Genomic DNA, 15,971 nt, shown 5'->3' with positions numbered 1-15,971 from the left:
AAATTTAAGAAATTCAAATAATTAAAAAATTTTAAATAAAATTAATAAAATTCAGCATATGATTCAAAATGACGGTGTGTGCAAGAAACATGTCACTTTATTCCATAGTATTATGATATACACTGACGTGAACAGGGCAGGGGGGAGGGAAACAAGAGAGGTTTCCATCAACGAGTGAAAGCAAAATATTGGGAGGAGGCCGGGATGGGGGGCTTGTATAAATCTACGATCCATCACAATCAATGTTATATCCGCAGATCGAAACGATTCTTATTCTTCTTCTTCACTATCAAAGAAAAATTGGGGGGGAGACGATTCACGTGTTAAGGATTTTTCAGACAGCGTTATTATTTGGTTAAAAGAACTAATAAATGCTTGTTTCTTCTTCTTCAAATTGTTAACGCCCCTACTAGAATTAAGAGAGAAATGACTCATTGGTTTTCATTTATCCCATTTTTTCTTGCTCTCCATCGATCCTTTTTCCAAATCAGACGCTAGATTATAACATCATCGTTAATGACAAAAATTTTGTTTTAATAATTGCAAAGAATCGGAAAGAATAAAACAAGAACAATGGAGTGCCGGTGGTCGACACGACTCTCTCTAGGACAGGGGGGGGGGGGGAGAGAAGGGCAACATCAGTTAACAAAATCAGAATTAAATTGTCTAGTTGTATCATTCACCGGTGTGTGCTTTTCTCTAATCGATTACATCCTACCATCTCAGACTTTCAGACTGTTATTGTTTTTGTTTCAATTTTAACTAAAATTTTCACTCTGGTCGACGCTTTATCTATCGAGCCGAATTTCGATCAACGTCTCTCTACTTGAGATCCCCAAAAACAGAAAAGAATTTTGAAAAATAAAATCAAAATAAAAAGAAATCAAAGAGTTCCATCTCCTCTAGACACTATACGCAATCACCCGCGTAAACCGAGTTTCTCTCAATTGAATCGTTGCTTGAATGACGATGGAATTAAACGAAATAATTGAATTGCAACCATTGTAAAGTAAATACACTAAAATGAATCAAATGGAACAGTTGCCACAGCAAAGAGCGAAGACAAATCCCAAGGAATTGCCTTTTCCCTAGAAAAAGACAAATTGGTTTGTCTTTTGATTCCCTTGGCTTTGACCCGCTTGCGATTTCTCGTGAGAACGCTATATTAGACCCGCACAGACAAGTCACAAGAGCAACAGTTTACGTCTCCCAAGTGTATAGTCCCTGACTCTGGTACATACGGGCTTTAGTCTAAATAGTATATGGGTAAGAACGGTAAGAGATATACTGTAAAACGGTAGTTATAGAGAAAAGATTCAATTCAACTGCCATGATTGCTAATGTCTTCCTGCCTATTTACTAAACAATGAAAAGAATTTGTCACTGAGTTGATGGAGTAATTAAGAGGTTGAATGGGAGTGCACTTTGACGGATCGAGCCAGAGCTCTTCATTCGGTAATACAACCGAACAAAAAACAAACAACAGAATGTTGATTAGAAGGAATTGACAGAAAAGTCGCAACTGGAACGCAAAATCAAATTATGTGGGCCATAATAATGGAAAAAGAAAAAATAATAATAATTAAAAAAAATGTGCTGGGTATTACACGGATGCTGTTTCACCCTCCAGTCAACTGTGCGGATATTTTACAACCCCCTACACGCCATATTTTTTTTTCGTTAATTTATCTTATTTAAATCTTTGTTTTCCTTTTTCTTTTTTTTACTGAGCTGAGGAATGGAATTGCAAAATGGCCCTGCCGGGAATTTCAGATTTGCACAGTTTGTTGATCACGTCAGAAGCCTCTTCAGCTGGGAAAACGCTGTGCGGTGGAGGTTTAACCTGAAAATGAGAAATTAAATTTTTTGAAACACATTTCCTTTTCAGATATCAAAGTTGATAAATACCTTGCCGGAGTGAACAAGGTCAACCAGCTCTTTGAGCTGTTGCACAGATCCCGTTTCGACGGGTTCAATGGTGATGCCGTATTCGACGGCCTTGCGCGAGAATTTGGGTAAAAGTCGATCAGCTGTTTCATGGCCGAGAAAAACTACGCCGCCCTTGTGTAGACATTGGATTGATCGGTTGAGGCTGCGCGAAGTTGTGCCAAAATCGATGACGACGTCAACCTGACCATGGCAGGCATCTTTGGTCCTTTCAATGAGAATGCGCTCGTAAAGCTCCTCATTCCATTGGATAACATCCACCCTAAAACAAGCAAGGACAACATTATAGGATTACTTCCACGTGGCGTCACTTAATCAGCTTCTGCAACATACTTTCCAGATTCCTGAGCCAAGCAAAATCCTTCATCACGAAGGCAGGCCACGGCAATATGGACGCGGTGTTGTTTCTCGCTGAAGTAAAATCGAGCAAGACGCAAAGCCCAAAGAGCCAGGCCACCGGTACCGACGACCAGAATGTGGCACATTCCTGTTTGGCAAAAAAGCAAAAAGAACGAAATGAGTATTCTGTCAACGTGATTGATGAATGTTGTGTCATTACCCTCGGGTCCTTTCTCTTCAGAGATGCGTCGAACAACGCTCTCGGCCTTCTGGACGGTGTTGAGAGCCCACAGGGCGCCAGATGGTAGCATGGCAGCTACGGACAACGACATATTGTCTGGGATCTTGACCAGGAATTCAATTTCCGGTACACTCATATATTCAGCATAGCTATTATGAGAAAATGGAAACATGTAAAGCAAGGTGTTGGTAGAAAAAAGTCGAAATGACTGATTACCCTGGAGGACATTCATCAAATGGGTAGACAATGACATGATCACCAACTTTAACTCCACAGCTGGGGTCGACCTCTTCACCGATAGATTCTACTACTCCAGCCACTTCATAGCCTGGATAGAAGGAAGAGTCACGAAGTCCTCGATGAGAGGCACTGGTGGTGCATCCACTGTCACTGCCCATCGAGCAAGTACTGGAAGTGCTGGAAACACTGGCAGACCTCTGCCGGTAACAAGCTCCAGCACACATCACCTATTAAGTAAGAACAAAAACATTTAATAAAAGAAGATGAAAGAAGTGCAAGAACAAAGGAAGGTACGACGTACTTTAACTCGAGCTCCCAAGGCTGGCACATCAGGCACCATGACGTCATATTGGAAGACGTATTCCTTGCTCATACCGACCGTGGCCGGGCTCTCGATGCTAACCTGCTTGCACACTCTGTTCATTCTTGATGAAGGAATTGTTGGGGGATATTTCGACAACCTACAAAAAGAACAAAGAAGCCATCAATAAGAATTGCTGCTTTCGGTATTGCGCATTTGTCAAATACAAGTTTTAGTCTGCTTGGATTGATCGAAAAGCCAAAATATCGATTTTCTCTAAGCCTGTGCAGCTACTACCCAACAAAAACCAAAACAAAACAAAAGAAGTTTTAACCTGTCGTCGGGGATGAGACACTCGACGGGCATTTTTGCACAATTTTTTGTTTTTAACGAAATCTATATTGAAATTCTTTTTTATCAAGAATGTAATACCAGAATGAAATATCGTCCACACAATCGCAAGAGAACAAAAGGCAATTAATTTCGAAACTTGAATACGCTGGACAAGAGACAGAGAGACACACTGCGTTCCGTCAGATTTTACAGAGAATAATGGTTGGCGTGAACGAGCTGAAGGTTGGCTTTATGTGGTCGGGCGGGAGGAGTGGCGTCGTGAGTCGGCGCAACTGCGTGACGTTTTATCTGCGACGCCAGCGACCAATAGCCAGGTCGGGAAGTGGGGGGCCCCACAATCACGAAGCGAGCACACTGAGAACACGTGGACAGTAGTTCCGTCATAGGAGCAAAGAGAACACCAGCAGCACCAAGGAGTTCTTGATGTACGTCCTCGGCCCCGTGAAAATCGATGCCGGTCTCTCTCTCTCTCATGCAGAGAAAGGCGAAAGCTACCCTACCTCCATTGACTCTATTGCGCAAAATTGCGCAAAAAAAAAGAAGTGTACCAGTTCGTTCGGTGCCATAATGGCAAAAGCTTTGGGTTTTTCTCTTCTTGTCTTTTTTTGAAAATGTAACAAACTTGTTTTTGTTTTTATAATTAGCAAATATGGTAAGGGCATTATCAAGGTACAGGTGTACTAATAATTTAAAATTCAGCTCAGACGTTCTCTGCTGGACGTAAACAACTCCATATACGGTTCACATCCAAAATGGCAGTGTGACGAAAAGAGGCACGAAAAGGGTCAAGTCCCAGCCAGACGATATACTCGAAAATATCGATACAGAAATACAAAGTTGTTGACGATATAACTAGTCCCGAAAAAAAAACGAACCCATTCAACTGAAACAAACATCGAAAGACCTTCAGGAAAAATAAAATGGCTTCGCGTTCGGGATTTTCGGACATTTGGTCAACAACACAACATTTGTATGCTCTTCATAACATTGTATACTATTTTAAAAATTAAACAATTCAAAATATATCGGTGACGCAAAGGTTGATCTAATTCTATTCTTTTTGCTACCTTCGTTATCTTCCCACAAACAATGTTTATCTGTGCCAAAGATTAGGATTCAAACCACCAAAACAATAATAACCCATGGTCTAAAACAAACAACAATGTTTATCACGTACGCATTTCGAAAACAGTTCCTCTTATTTTTGCAATAGTATTAGAATTTTAAACTACTGCGCAGTATAGTGGTCGAGACCATTGGTGTCTTGTTTTGTTGTCCAACTCTCAAGTCTTGAAAAATTCTCTCATTTCATTTTCTCTTCTCCATATTGGGGAATGTGACCAAAAAGAATCCAGTAGCCTTCGCCGGTCAAGTCCAGTTCAACAAACAAACATGACGTCATACGAATTATTTTTTTTTTTACATAACAAAAGAATAAGAGGATGTCAGTTAACTGATTCCTCGTTTCCGTTGTAAATTTACTCAAAACATCGGAATGACCGTACACCCACGTACGATGGGGAAACAGATCAACGTGCAATTTACTAACACACTATTCGCTATTGAGGACTCGTTTTATTTACGAAAAGGAAATGCGAGATCTGGCAGGGCCGGCCGGTGTGTGTGTGTGTGTCTGTGTCCTAGAACTCTCCCGATACATTTTCACGCAGCGCAGCACGACTCGAGCACGTGATCGGCTCACCACCACACCCCCGGCTACTCCCTCCACCTCGTCTCTTTGGTCTCGTTAAGCGACAAAGAAATTAATGTCTTTCTTCTTTCTTAATGGCTTAACTAATTAATTTACACCGTCTTCGTATTACAGAGGATTTCATCGACTTGTTATGATTTTAGATACGAAGCGGAAACGATCAACATTTCGGCCACATTGAAAATGGATACACCCAACAGTCCTCAATTTCCTTGGTCTTTTTCTTTTAAACGAGATCGTTCTAAGGTGTGTCTTGTTACAGAAAAATAGACTATTAAACGACGTCCAATGTTCAGGACGTTGTGGTTTGGGAACAAACAACAACACAATTAGTTAAATGAATCGTTTCAAGGTTATTTCTTCGTCTGGTTGCTATTAGATTTGTTAAATTTAAGGAAGTTTTAGGTACAAGAGAAAAACAACGAGATTACCTGCTACTTTATTCAGCTGCTGCTCGAAGCGATAACAAGACAAAAACTGGTTTTCGTGAAAGCACACGCAACAAACTATTTGCATGAAAACGTTGGAGAGATTCTGTTCGACAAAGCCTGAAGCTCAACTGCTGCAAGCTACAGTGGTACGTGATCTGTGCTGTTGTTGTGAAAACTTGTCGACCCATAGAACCGGAGAGAATCGAACTCGTTTGTCTGCTAGTTTTCACCCAGCGCTCCATGCGGCTGGAATTCACAACATGATCACAATCGACTCAGCAAATGGAAGAAATGGGGAAATTTTGAAGCTCCGGATACAAGGCACCGCCACCAGTGCACTGAAAAATACTAGTTCTTTTGGCCATATGTCTTTCCAATCTATACATCTTCCAAAATATGGCCGATGACCGCATTCGGGAAGTCAAGATAAATCTTAAACGATTACGTTATTTCCATAAACACAAATTGTATTTTTTTATAAACGAGCGTTGAAATATTATTAGAAGATAATAAAATTACCGATAGGAATGTATTTTGAGAGTTCTAACAATTGTTTGCACAAACTAGTTTCACATTTGACTAAATAGGTAAGGCTTTGCGATTTAAATTCAGAAATTCGCTAAAATTTAAGGTTAGAATATCTCGAGAAATTTCTGCGATGTGACAATACTATTCTAATCAATTTTACGATTTAAAATTTGACTTTCTGTAAATAGATCACTTGATAACAAATGAAAACAATGGTTTCAGCGCTACCATCTAGCGGCCAAGATTCAAATCTAGAAAACGCAATCCGATCTGTCGAGCTGAGCGCGCGAATAAATTTGAACATCAATTTGCAAAATGGTACGGAATTCGAATGCTGTAATCTCAGTTTTTGAGGGACAGCGCTGTTCATTTGATAGCAGCAGTAGATTGATTGAAACTCAATTAAATCCACATCAAGATGAAACTCATAGCTCAACGGATATCCCCATTTGCATGACACCGGAAATTGAATAATAATGACGAAACGGATAATGGCTTTAAAACAGTATGTTTGTATTATTCATTAATTAATAGGGCAATCTGGAAAGAAACAGAACATTACGATAAAATTATGATTCGAAACACAGTATATGAAGCGAGAAACTTTGAAAATAAATGGCGGCAACAAGCATTCTGTTACATAAGGCACGCCGTCGGAATGTGTTCTTGTTTTTTTTTTTCCAATCGACAAACAAGAAGCAGCATCATCGCACTATTTTTAAGTTGAGAAATGGCGTTTTTGTAATGTAGCGATGATCCCTATTATCGGAAGGAATTATGGAAGGAATGGACATTTGGACCATTGAACGTGTAAACAAAAAAAAACATAAATGGTACAAATAAAAAATTAAAGAAAAACCCCAAAAATTACATCAATTCCTCATGTGATTGCGTGATTTTCTCTAAATGGACGGGGGAAATAAATTATTTCCGAGAAGTTTTGGCTTTGACGGGCGTCTGGAGAACAGTGGGGCACGTGTCGATCACTTTCAATAACAGACTGTCTATATAGTCTTTTAGATCCGAAATTTCATTATCACGATCTTCCAGCAAACCAATCAAACCCTGCAAAAGAAACCAGAACCAGACGGACGTTATTACGTACGCATTGATTAACGGAAACCAAACAAAATTTCCTCACCTCTCGGGATTTTTCCTGGTAAACCCGCAATCGATCCTCGGATGTAGACGAGTCACGCGGTGTACGGTGATGATCGCGGGGTGTGTTGTTGTTGGCAGGCTTATCCTCGCCGACCACGACCCGCTGGTGAAACGAAGCTGCCATTTTCATGCGGTGCGACTCGTTGGAATTCGCGGAAACTGTTCAAAAATACATCAAACAAAATAGATTTCATGAGAAAACCAAGTCACGTTCAGACAAATCATGAAAATAATGTGTGTGTGGGTGCACAAACTCAACAAGGCTTGCAAACTAGTGTTAGTAACAACAACAACAACAACAATCCCAACCTCGTGCATGAAAATAGTGGAAAGTGAAAAGCAAGTCAAACAAGAGGGGTTAGCTTTTCTTTTCTTTTGTTTGATTTTTGATTAAGTGCCGTGGGGGGGAGGAAAGAGCTTAAGAGGTTTTGATTGGGAGGGAATTTTTACCCGCCTGTTCTCCTGCACCATCATCGTCCTCGTCGTCTTCTGTGATGGGCGAGCCAGCCGACTGGTCGCAGGAAGGCGATTCCAATGCCATCGTTTTCAGACAAGGAGCCAACGAAATCCGTTTACGTCGCGCTTTAGCCTCTTCGTCGACAGGCTCGAATGGAACGATGGATCGTCGTCCGCCAGCCCCGCCAGTCCCAGCATCAGGAGTTTGATTTAGCATCGCCATGTCGTAATTATCCCAAGATAATTCGGCGCGATTGGACGCTGTAGATTGGACGGAAAGTGGCGTCTGAACTGCGGCAGGTTTAAGGAGTGGCGAAGTGGCGGGTGGTGGGGTAAAGACCGCCTCGTGCGCCAATAAAAGTGCAGACAAGGGACGATTTAAAGCTTCGGTAAAATTAGTAAAAGTGCTGGAATTGGAAGGGCTGACTTCAGGCGCTTGATTGTCTTCTCCGGTCACATAGACGGCGCTGTCCATAGTCTTGGCATGGTCCGAATTAGAGGCAGCCGTCATTCCATCCGACAAATGTTCGGAGCCCCCGAATCCCTGACTGATATCTTCCTTACTATCGTCGAGCCAATCTAAGTCAACTACTCCAGCTGATTTCGGTTCAGTGTCCGTTTCGCTAGTGGGTGTAGAGAACAAACTAAAAAGACGATCGCGTCGAATTTCTTTAGGCGAAGAATTGATGGGCGTATCTTCAACGCGGCCTGACGTCTGATGCGGCGCAACTCTCACCATTTCTTCTTCAACTTTCTCAACTGGACTGATCTGGACGGTTTGATCGTTGAAAAAGTCGACAGTCGGTTCACCCTCGATCGATTCTTCTTGGATTTGATCTTCTTCCTCACTCGTTTCATCATTGTAGAGTTCAACTGCGTTAGAGGCCCTGACTGAATTCGGAGGAAGAGCCTCTTCTTGTATTTCATCTTCTTCCTCGCTCGTCTCATCATTGTAGAGTTCAACTGCATTGGAGGCCCTGACTGGTTTCGGAGGAGGAGCCTCCGCAGGCAGACCGGCCGATTGGTGATCGTGCTCTTGGATAACTTTCTCCAATAACTCACAAACACTGTCTTCGTTCAGCATCATTTCATCCGATTCTTCAACATTGTCCAAAACAATCACGTTCGACGGCTGGGCAGGATTGTAAGTCAAGTCCAATATGTTACCGCGATCATCATCTTCAAAACGCTGATCATAAACGTCTGAATCCGAATACTGTCCATCATCGGACTCGGAATCGAAAGGATTCAGTTGAATGGGCGAAATCTGACTCGGAGAATACTTCACGTCAATCACATTTCTGGGCTGAACGACTGGCTGTTGCTGGATTATTGGAAATTCATCCGAGGACGGAAGCGAAGGTTCATTCAACATCTCAAGCGAAGTAGTAGGTGGGAGTGGACTTCTTCTGGGTTTGGGAACAGGCGGTGGTCGAGCAACATGTTCATCATTCATGACAACACCGACAGGGAAAGAAGAAGGATGGGGTGGTGATGCTGACATGCGGGGTCGAGCCGACAGTGATTGGCCAGTGTCAAACTCGGCATTGGCTTCCTCACCTGCTGGTTGGGAATTGACCTCCATGGTTGGAATTTCATCTACGGTCGCTAAATCCTTGCGTTGGCGAGCCTGGGGGATGACCGTCGGTAGGTCCACTTCCACCGGTACTTCTTGATTCTTGGCGTTTCGAGTTTTGGGAACAGGAACGTTACCGCTGTTCAGTTTGCTGGACGGAGGCGAGGCGGACGGTGAGAGCGACGGCTGTTCGACGACAAAGGAATCCTGGATGATGATAGAAGGCACTCCGTCGGCCACTAATGACGGCGGTGAGGAGGCATGCAAAACAGCTGCAGCAGCCGTTGCCATAGCAGCAGTTGTCATTGCAGCACCTGCCTTCTCCTCCTTGACGACGGGGTCTTCCGACACTGCGGATAAAACCAAGCCGGAACCGTTTGTTGAGAGAAATGTTTGACCACCGCTGAGTCGTGTACTAACGGCTGGCGTAAACATTAGCAATGCATGAAGGCACTAAGCACTAATTAAAGATCGGAATGGACATCCACAAAGCAGAAACGAGTGAAAAAAAAAAAAACGACAAACAAGATGGACTACTATTTGGATGGAGAGACTAATAAAAAAAAAAAAAACGCACACCCAGCATTCAATTAATTAAGATCCAAAACACCCAAGTTTTTAGTTCTTTACGGCGATAGGCAGGGAAGGAGGAAAGAATGAAGCAAGCAAGCTGAACGGTCAATGACTCGATCTCACCTTTGTTCTGCTTGCTTCCGAAAAATTTCTGGTTCCAATCACTTTGTTGTTGGGTGGGCGACTTACTCGCACCGCTGGTCACGGAGACGGCCAAACTGGAACTGGAAAAGTAAAGTAAATAAAATGTAGATGAATATAATAATCTGACACAACAATCAATTATTCTAAAACTCGAGCACTCACATTGAAGTCGAGGGTTGAATGGCTCGGTTTGGCAAAGTAGCTGACGAGCCGGAACGTTTCATTGAATTGTGCCGGAGCAACTCGCCGCCCCCAAGGTTTTCTAGCGATCCTTGCCCACTAGCTAAGCTACTACTGCCACCGGCCAGGTTCAATGAACTTCCAGAGCTTTTGTGTGATAACTCATCAAACTGGTTAAAAAGAAACGTTTAAAATTCAAACCAGGTTCTCGGAAACGGCAGAAAGAATTAATACTCTGAATTCATCATCATCTTCAGATATAACACCAGGGTCTGGCTCTCCACCGGAATATTTGCCACTATATCTACCGGAACTGTGGCGGGAAAGACGGCCATCTCCACCCTTTTCGTCCCTTCCACTTTTTGGCAATCTCAATTTGCTTCCTATTAAATGACATTAAGGGGAAGATAAATTAGTAAACGTTCTGACGCATAATAAGTCATTTTCAAAACATCTGTGCCGTGCTTTCATTCATTTAAGAAAAATGCTTACCGACGGACGAAGCTAGTTTCTTGATACCTCCTTTTTTCTCTTTACCCAGGCTCATAAGACTTCCCCCTGGTCAGACGTGATAAGGCATGCGTTATAATTAATTACGTTACCTTTGATATCCATAGACCAGCAGAACCATCATCCAAGTGAATAAGGTATCATGCGATCAGGCGTCAACAAAAAAATAACTTACCAATATTATGTGCAGCTTGGGACAGGTGGCCAAATGATCCTTTATGTTTCTCCTTTTTAGAGAGATCCAACAATGATCCCGACTTGACTGTAAACGCCACACGAACCTCGATTTCACCACGGTTTTTATTTTTCCCCTCTTGGCCCGGCTTACTTTTTAATGGATACCACCTGTTTCACGATAATTTTTTTAAATATAGAGATTTAGATGCACAAACGAACGTGACTAAAAGTTGAGATATTTCTTACTTTGTTCTTGGCCTTTCATAGACATCAAAGTTGGAAAGAGGCAGTGATACCATGCCCAAAAACTCGTCGACTCCAATGAAATTTTGATGTAATGCAGTGAGTACGATTTCTGCCGTATTCCCTTGAGTAGGAATGGCCCTGAAGCAATAAAAATGTCATTGTAAAACAATCATCACATTATTTATCAATGTTATGACTCACAGTTCACACTCTTCCTGCCATTCTAACTCAGATAAGGCTTTTTGTTTAACCGATGTCTGAAATTTCTCTTTTCCAAGAGAAATTGTAACAAAGGCATCATTTGTACCTGAAAAAGTGAAAAGTCAAACAAAAATACGTCACATACAGGCCTTGAAATCTATAACAATTGGTGTACCATTTTTCCCTTTGGTCAACAGTCCTTTCACTCTGCAAACTAGACGCAATACAAAAAAGAAAGAGGTTTTACGAAATGAACAATCAAGCTGAAAAACATGCTGGTACCTGTAACTTGGACATGTGTTGGACTCCACATTCTGTAGGTTGCTGAGAGTGGATAAATCAGCTATGCTGATCACTAGATTTAAAAGAATAGGACGAATTGAAAAACACAAAAGGAAGAAACAAAATGTCAACTAGATATTAATTAAACTTATTTAAAAAAACAGGAATAACAACATCAGTCTGAATCTCAAGCTGCCATCAATCCAAAAGCCTCCCCTTCATGAAATTTGCTAGTGCAGGCTCTCAACAGAGAGTCAAGGTCGGTTACTCACCCGTGAAAAAAGAGAGAAAAGCACGATGCTCTCTGGTTGACTTCCGGCCTTCAGGGGGTGTTTTGTTTTGTACCTAAAAAATGATGTCACGCGGGACGAGAGAACGATGGGAAGAACTGATCACCGCCACAGCCACCAACTGAATTTTCGAATTTCAATCAAGCCTGCCTGATAAAAGTCAAAGGTATGCAACTCCTTCGTGGCGGTTAACGTGTCCACGATTGCAGGATATTATTTATGAGCACAGTAGATTAGCAAGCAGAACCCAGCAGGTAAGCGAGCTCTCCAACTTTAAGTTACCGACTGAGTCTGAGATTTCTTTCCCTATGTCGCTTACGTCAGGCGGCTTCTGGTGTAACAACGCCATCTACCAGAAAAGAACTGTACAATTTTCTATTGAGTACAAGCTTTTTATTTCTGCGTGAAAGAAGAAATTAAAGAAAGAACATATTATGTAAAAAAAATGGCGGAAATATGATCTAGGATGAAGTAAAACACCAAAAAAACCTAATTTGGGTACTGTTCAATATCCGATTTGTGATTTAATCCGCCTTAACTTTGCTCTTTTTTGTTTTTCAGACCAGGAAGTAACATCAGAAACGTAAGGTAGAAAGTTGCTGCCTTGTAGCCGACATATGGCTTACATCGAACAACAAAAAAACACGCAGTCGTGACCCGGGCTCAGTATAATATGTAAAAAAATTTGTGGCGTGGGAAGTTGTGCCTGATTCTCATAAAAAGGTTGAGGGGAGGGCGGTTGCGGATAGATTTAGTTTCGTCGAACGGGGTCAGCTTCATGGTGAAAGTTTACGGACACAATCGACGTATGGTTCGATCACTATTACCGCAAAGTAGCCTCGCTAATAAAATAACTCGACTTTTTCCAAGACCCCCACGCAGAAAATGATGTCATTGTTTAAAGAATAAACTTTATGTCCTTCAAGACTGACAACATGCGATAGAAAAATACAAAAAGTGTGACTCAAACCTACAAGAATTTTCTAATCGAAATTAGTCTGTTGATGCGATAAGAGAAAATTGTTCAAAATTCCCCCAAATGACTCAATCAGCATTACGCGTGATCACTGTAACCGTGACGTAAGTTTACAGTTGTGGAACTGATTTGACAGTCGCGATAAATTTCTGGGTTGGTCGTGTATGCAAAGACGTGACGCTTTCGGGTGATTGTGCTAACGGGACAAGTTTTGAGGTTTGGCAAGCAGCGTACCCATCATTATCAGAGTTGTAACGAACTGAAACACGCTGAGCTTGCTCAAGCCAAACAGCTAGTTGCTCCAAAAATTGTGGTGCTGGAAAACGAATCTCAGTAGGACATACGCAAATAATCAAGTTTGTTTTGAATTGCGCATGTGCTGATGGAATCTACAGATTTACTGTAAAGATCCTGTGGGCAGCAACATATAGAACGGTGTGGCTAATACAGCTACGTTGTAATAAGCTGGGTGAGGTAATGGAATTAAAGTTTCAATCGTGAAACTTGACGAGTTTTTTTATGGCTTGATTTTTTTTCTTTTTTCTTTCTTTAAATCACAGCGGTGGTTTTTTAAATAAAGCTACTAGCGCTAGATGGAGTCTTTTGTCGGAGGTATCGTGAAAAAAAGCAGGTAACACCGGATCTCCGGAGGCAAGATAGAAATTCAGTCGGAAATGCTGTCTATTTTCCGACAAAGGTTCTCATTCACTTCCTACTTAAATGCAATTAACATTTAGGACGAGAATAAATTGGAGTGATTAATTATAAGGACATTTTTTAGGCGATCCGCAGTGGCTTATCGCGAGAGTCAACTTTGAGAAGTATTGAAACTAGATTGACTATAGATCGTATATGATCGAACAAACAGGTTTACATAAATGAATGGGGTATTATACAATCGGACGGGCAAGGAATCAGGACACGGGTCTTCTTGGTAAGATGCGATACATTAGAAAACAGATTTAAACAAAAATGCATACAACAGAAAATTGGAAACTCATTACACCCGTTATGCCTCACTGACTATGTTGTCAATATACCGTGTCTAAGTAATTCGTAGCGTATCAGAGGATACGTTTCCGACGTAATGTTTACACGAAACGATCCTGATTTGAGAAATAGAAGTACGACGATTCATAAGTATTGTCAGTATTCCTTGCGTTGAAACTGAATTACAATGAGCTAGTTCCATCACTTTGAGGTTCTTGAGACGTTTGTGTTGAACAGCAGTCTCCAAGCTCCAAGACACCATCAGTGAATGAATTACATTCGGTAATCTGAACAGCATGTTCAAGTAAAGGGGATGATAACAGCAGAAGCAGAAAGTCGAAGGGCATATTATAATTGCAAAAGAAAATCTTAAGATTCTTTAAAATTAGATGCTGCCTTTCGATCTGTTCAATCGGCAATTTATCTCTCTCAAAAAACTTTCATATACTGATTTTGAGGGGGTATTATGATAGCACAATTTATCTCCGATGGACAAATTGACCAAATGGGGGCAATATTCAATGATGGTGGAAACCCGGAGAGAATCTAAATGCAGGATTTCAAAAATCTCCAAAGATTTCCCAACAACCTGAAGCAAGGGAGCCACGCCCCCATCAAATGTGATTTCAGTTTCGTCATTAACTTTGCTTTTAGTGCAGCGCAAGATTTTAAGTGCAGTTAGCTTCTCAATGGACTTCAAGCTTAATAAATCACAGTCTCTAAATCCTTTGATTGCATGAACTGTGACGTGATTAATGGAAATACATAAAGACAGTATACTAGTCGGAGGCTGTCACTTCTATAGATCATGCCACAAGGAATATTTAGAACACGCAAAGAGGAATATCCGTTTGTATGGCGATTGATCTTTTTCTCTGTTGATTTATTGGCTAATTTCACCAAGGCTTCAAAGGTATTATCATTCTCAAGTATTGCTAAGGATGGACAATACTTGATAGCCATTTTTGCTCCACAAACGGTAACTCTAGTTTGCAGAATGTTTAAATGTTGAAGGGTATTACATGTTCTGTGGGGTTTTCCTACCATCTCAAAATTGTCTACATTGATAAATAACCAATGTATCCCTGAGTCACTCACATAAAAGCAGTCACTGACATCCAACGATCTATTTTAAAGAAAAATTATCAGTTAATCAAAATAAATTATTGGCAATTATTGGACTATACCTTAATTTTGCACAATGGGTCCCGATGCTTCTTAAACAGAAGTTATTTGCTGTTGTGTTTTTCAGGATCAACACTTGCAGATTTTCAAAATATGGGAAAAAACGCAGACAATCTTCAGAATAAGAAGCAAATCTCATGTTCTGTAATTGTGGGGTGATGAGATGTACAAGAATGTTGTTCTCCACTGGTTTTCCGCTGCTGCAGTCAGTGAAAGATCTAATGAGTTCCTCTAAAACACCAGTGGCTGAAAATAGTTTGTTGAAACACAAAACATATGAGTAAAATAATTTTTATGTGCTCAATGCAAAAGCAGTATTGTATGAATGAATTACATATAGTGTAACGACGCCCGTGACAATAGTACTAATGAACTTACGTAGTTGTAGAAATGGATTGTTGATTCTCATTTGTGAACCGACTACGACTGGTTTCAAATGACTTGTTGCACAATTTGTTAAACTTACTTTAATGCAGTCTTTGCATAATACAAAAAGGGACTTTACTTGGAAAGGATTTACACAGATATTCATCACAGACATCTTAGACCTGCCCGCTATAGTGATGAGTTCAGGTTTCAGACTGAATCAAAATCTATGGTAACACCCTCTCTTTATACCCCAGACTTAGGAAGTGGACATGTACGACCATTCGAAATTAAAACCCTCTTTCTATTTTTCTTAGAAAAGATTAACAGGGAAATGATAGCTTAATTGCAACCCAATTGCAAAAACCGATTTATGAGCTTCAAATTTTTAGAATTAGGCACTTAAAAAAGAATAATCCGCGAAGGTTACCAAGGTCAAAGTATAATTCTTGTTGACTGCGGTAATATGGCTTAAACTTAACTTGAAGGTTATGGCAAGTTTTTAGTGTCATTATTCGTCGACTTTTTGAAATTTGAATTTTTGGCATCGTATCGCTATTAACCTC

The 15,971-nt window shown here is 40.9% G+C and overlaps 3 protein-coding genes across 12 annotated transcripts; all 3 read right to left on the bottom strand.

Moving 5' to 3' along the window:
- Positions 1–79: 79 nt before the first annotated feature.
- On the bottom strand, positions 80–5,727 carry LOC124190201 (quinone oxidoreductase-like). Of its 4 annotated transcripts, none has more exons than XM_046582772.1 (7): positions 5,565–5,727; positions 3,069–3,228; positions 2,744–2,994; positions 2,507–2,676; positions 2,281–2,434; positions 1,909–2,209; positions 80–1,843 (listed from the first exon to the last, which is right to left on the bottom strand). In XM_046582772.1, exons 2-7 carry the CDS (start codon positions 3,189–3,191, stop codon positions 1,724–1,726), a joined length of 1,119 nt encoding a protein of 372 aa, XP_046438728.1. In that variant the 5' UTR covers positions 3,192–3,228; positions 5,565–5,727; the 3' UTR covers positions 80–1,723. The 4 variants fall into 4 exon arrangements, with proteins under 4 accessions (XP_046438728.1, XP_046438726.1, XP_046438729.1 ...); XM_046582770.1 differs by lacking the exon at positions 5,565–5,727 and adding an exon at positions 3,403–4,606; XM_046582773.1 differs by lacking the exon at positions 5,565–5,727 and adding an exon at positions 3,501–4,606.
- An 857-nt stretch (positions 5,728–6,584) lies between these two features.
- On the bottom strand, positions 6,585–12,252 carry LOC124190200. 7 transcript variants are annotated; one of them, XR_006872906.1, is made up of 14 exons: positions 11,871–12,199; positions 11,599–11,671; positions 11,492–11,530; positions 11,317–11,422; positions 11,116–11,253; positions 10,868–11,037; positions 10,675–10,740; positions 10,417–10,565; positions 10,165–10,352; positions 9,982–10,082; positions 7,704–9,635; positions 7,234–7,412; positions 6,964–7,157; positions 6,585–6,851 (listed from the first exon to the last, which is right to left on the bottom strand). XR_006872906.1 is itself a non-coding variant. In XM_046582764.1 (14 exons), exons 3-14 carry the CDS (start codon positions 11,627–11,629, stop codon positions 7,017–7,019), a joined length of 3,240 nt encoding a protein of 1,079 aa, XP_046438720.1. In that variant the 5' UTR covers positions 11,630–11,671; positions 11,871–11,910; positions 11,987–12,183; the 3' UTR covers positions 6,585–7,016. The 7 variants fall into 7 exon arrangements, 6 of the variants coding, with proteins under 6 accessions (XP_046438720.1, XP_046438722.1, XP_046438719.1 ...); XM_046582764.1 differs by having other exon boundaries at positions 6,585–7,157; positions 11,871–11,910; positions 11,987–12,183; XM_046582766.1 differs by having other exon boundaries at positions 6,585–7,157; positions 11,599–11,664; positions 11,871–11,910; positions 11,987–12,183.
- Positions 12,253–12,381: 129 nt separating this feature from the next.
- Positions 12,382–15,919, bottom strand: LOC124190202. Its single transcript, XM_046582774.1, has 3 exons — positions 15,418–15,919; positions 15,042–15,285; positions 12,382–14,980 (listed from the first exon to the last, which is right to left on the bottom strand). Exons 1-3 carry the CDS (start codon positions 15,578–15,580, stop codon positions 14,557–14,559), a joined length of 831 nt encoding a protein of 276 aa, XP_046438730.1. The 5' UTR covers positions 15,581–15,919; the 3' UTR covers positions 12,382–14,556.
- Between the last annotated feature and the right edge of the window lie 52 nt (positions 15,920–15,971).

The sequence above is a fragment of the Daphnia pulex genome, chromosome 3 (assembly GCF_021134715.1).
Source record: "Daphnia pulex isolate KAP4 chromosome 3, ASM2113471v1".
In the NCBI taxonomy this organism is placed as follows: domain Eukaryota; kingdom Metazoa; phylum Arthropoda; class Branchiopoda; order Diplostraca; family Daphniidae; genus Daphnia; species Daphnia pulex.
The sequence above is the reverse complement of the archived record's forward strand: the minus strand, read 5'-3'. Positions and strand labels throughout refer to the sequence as shown.

Bases quoted from the DNA above. Each gene is read 5' to 3' on its own strand.
- LOC124190201 (XM_046582769.1), bottom strand. From the start codon at position 3,434: ATGCCCGTCGAGTGTCTCATCCCCGACGACAG. The intron at 2,677-2,743 runs GTAATCAGTCAT...TTCTCATAATAG, and splicing joins TTTGATGAATGTCCTCCAGG to CTATGCTGAATATATGAGTG. The intron at 1,844-1,908 runs GTATTTATCAAC...TCTCATTTTCAG, and splicing joins ACCTTGTTCACTCCGGCAAG to GTTAAACCTCCACCGCACAG.
- LOC124190200 (XM_046582763.1), bottom strand. From the start codon at position 11,629: ATGTGGAGTCCAACACATGTCCAAGTTACAG. The intron at 11,531-11,598 runs GTACCAGCATGT...TATTGCGTCTAG, and splicing joins AACACATGTCCAAGTTACAG to TTTGCAGAGTGAAAGGACTG. The intron at 7,413-7,703 runs GTAAAAATTCCC...ATTTTTGAACAG, and splicing joins TGGTGCAGGAGAACAGGCGG to TTTCCGCGAATTCCAACGAG.
- LOC124190202 (XM_046582774.1), bottom strand. From the start codon at position 15,580: ATGTCTGTGATGAATATCTGTGTAAATCCTTTCCAAGTAAAGTCCCTT. The intron at 15,286-15,417 runs GTAAGTTCATTA...AACTATTTTCAG, and splicing joins CAATCCATTTCTACAACTAC to CCACTGGTGTTTTAGAGGAA. The intron at 14,981-15,041 runs GTATAGTCCAAT...TCTTTAAAATAG, and splicing joins ACCCATTGTGCAAAATTAAG to ATCGTTGGATGTCAGTGACT.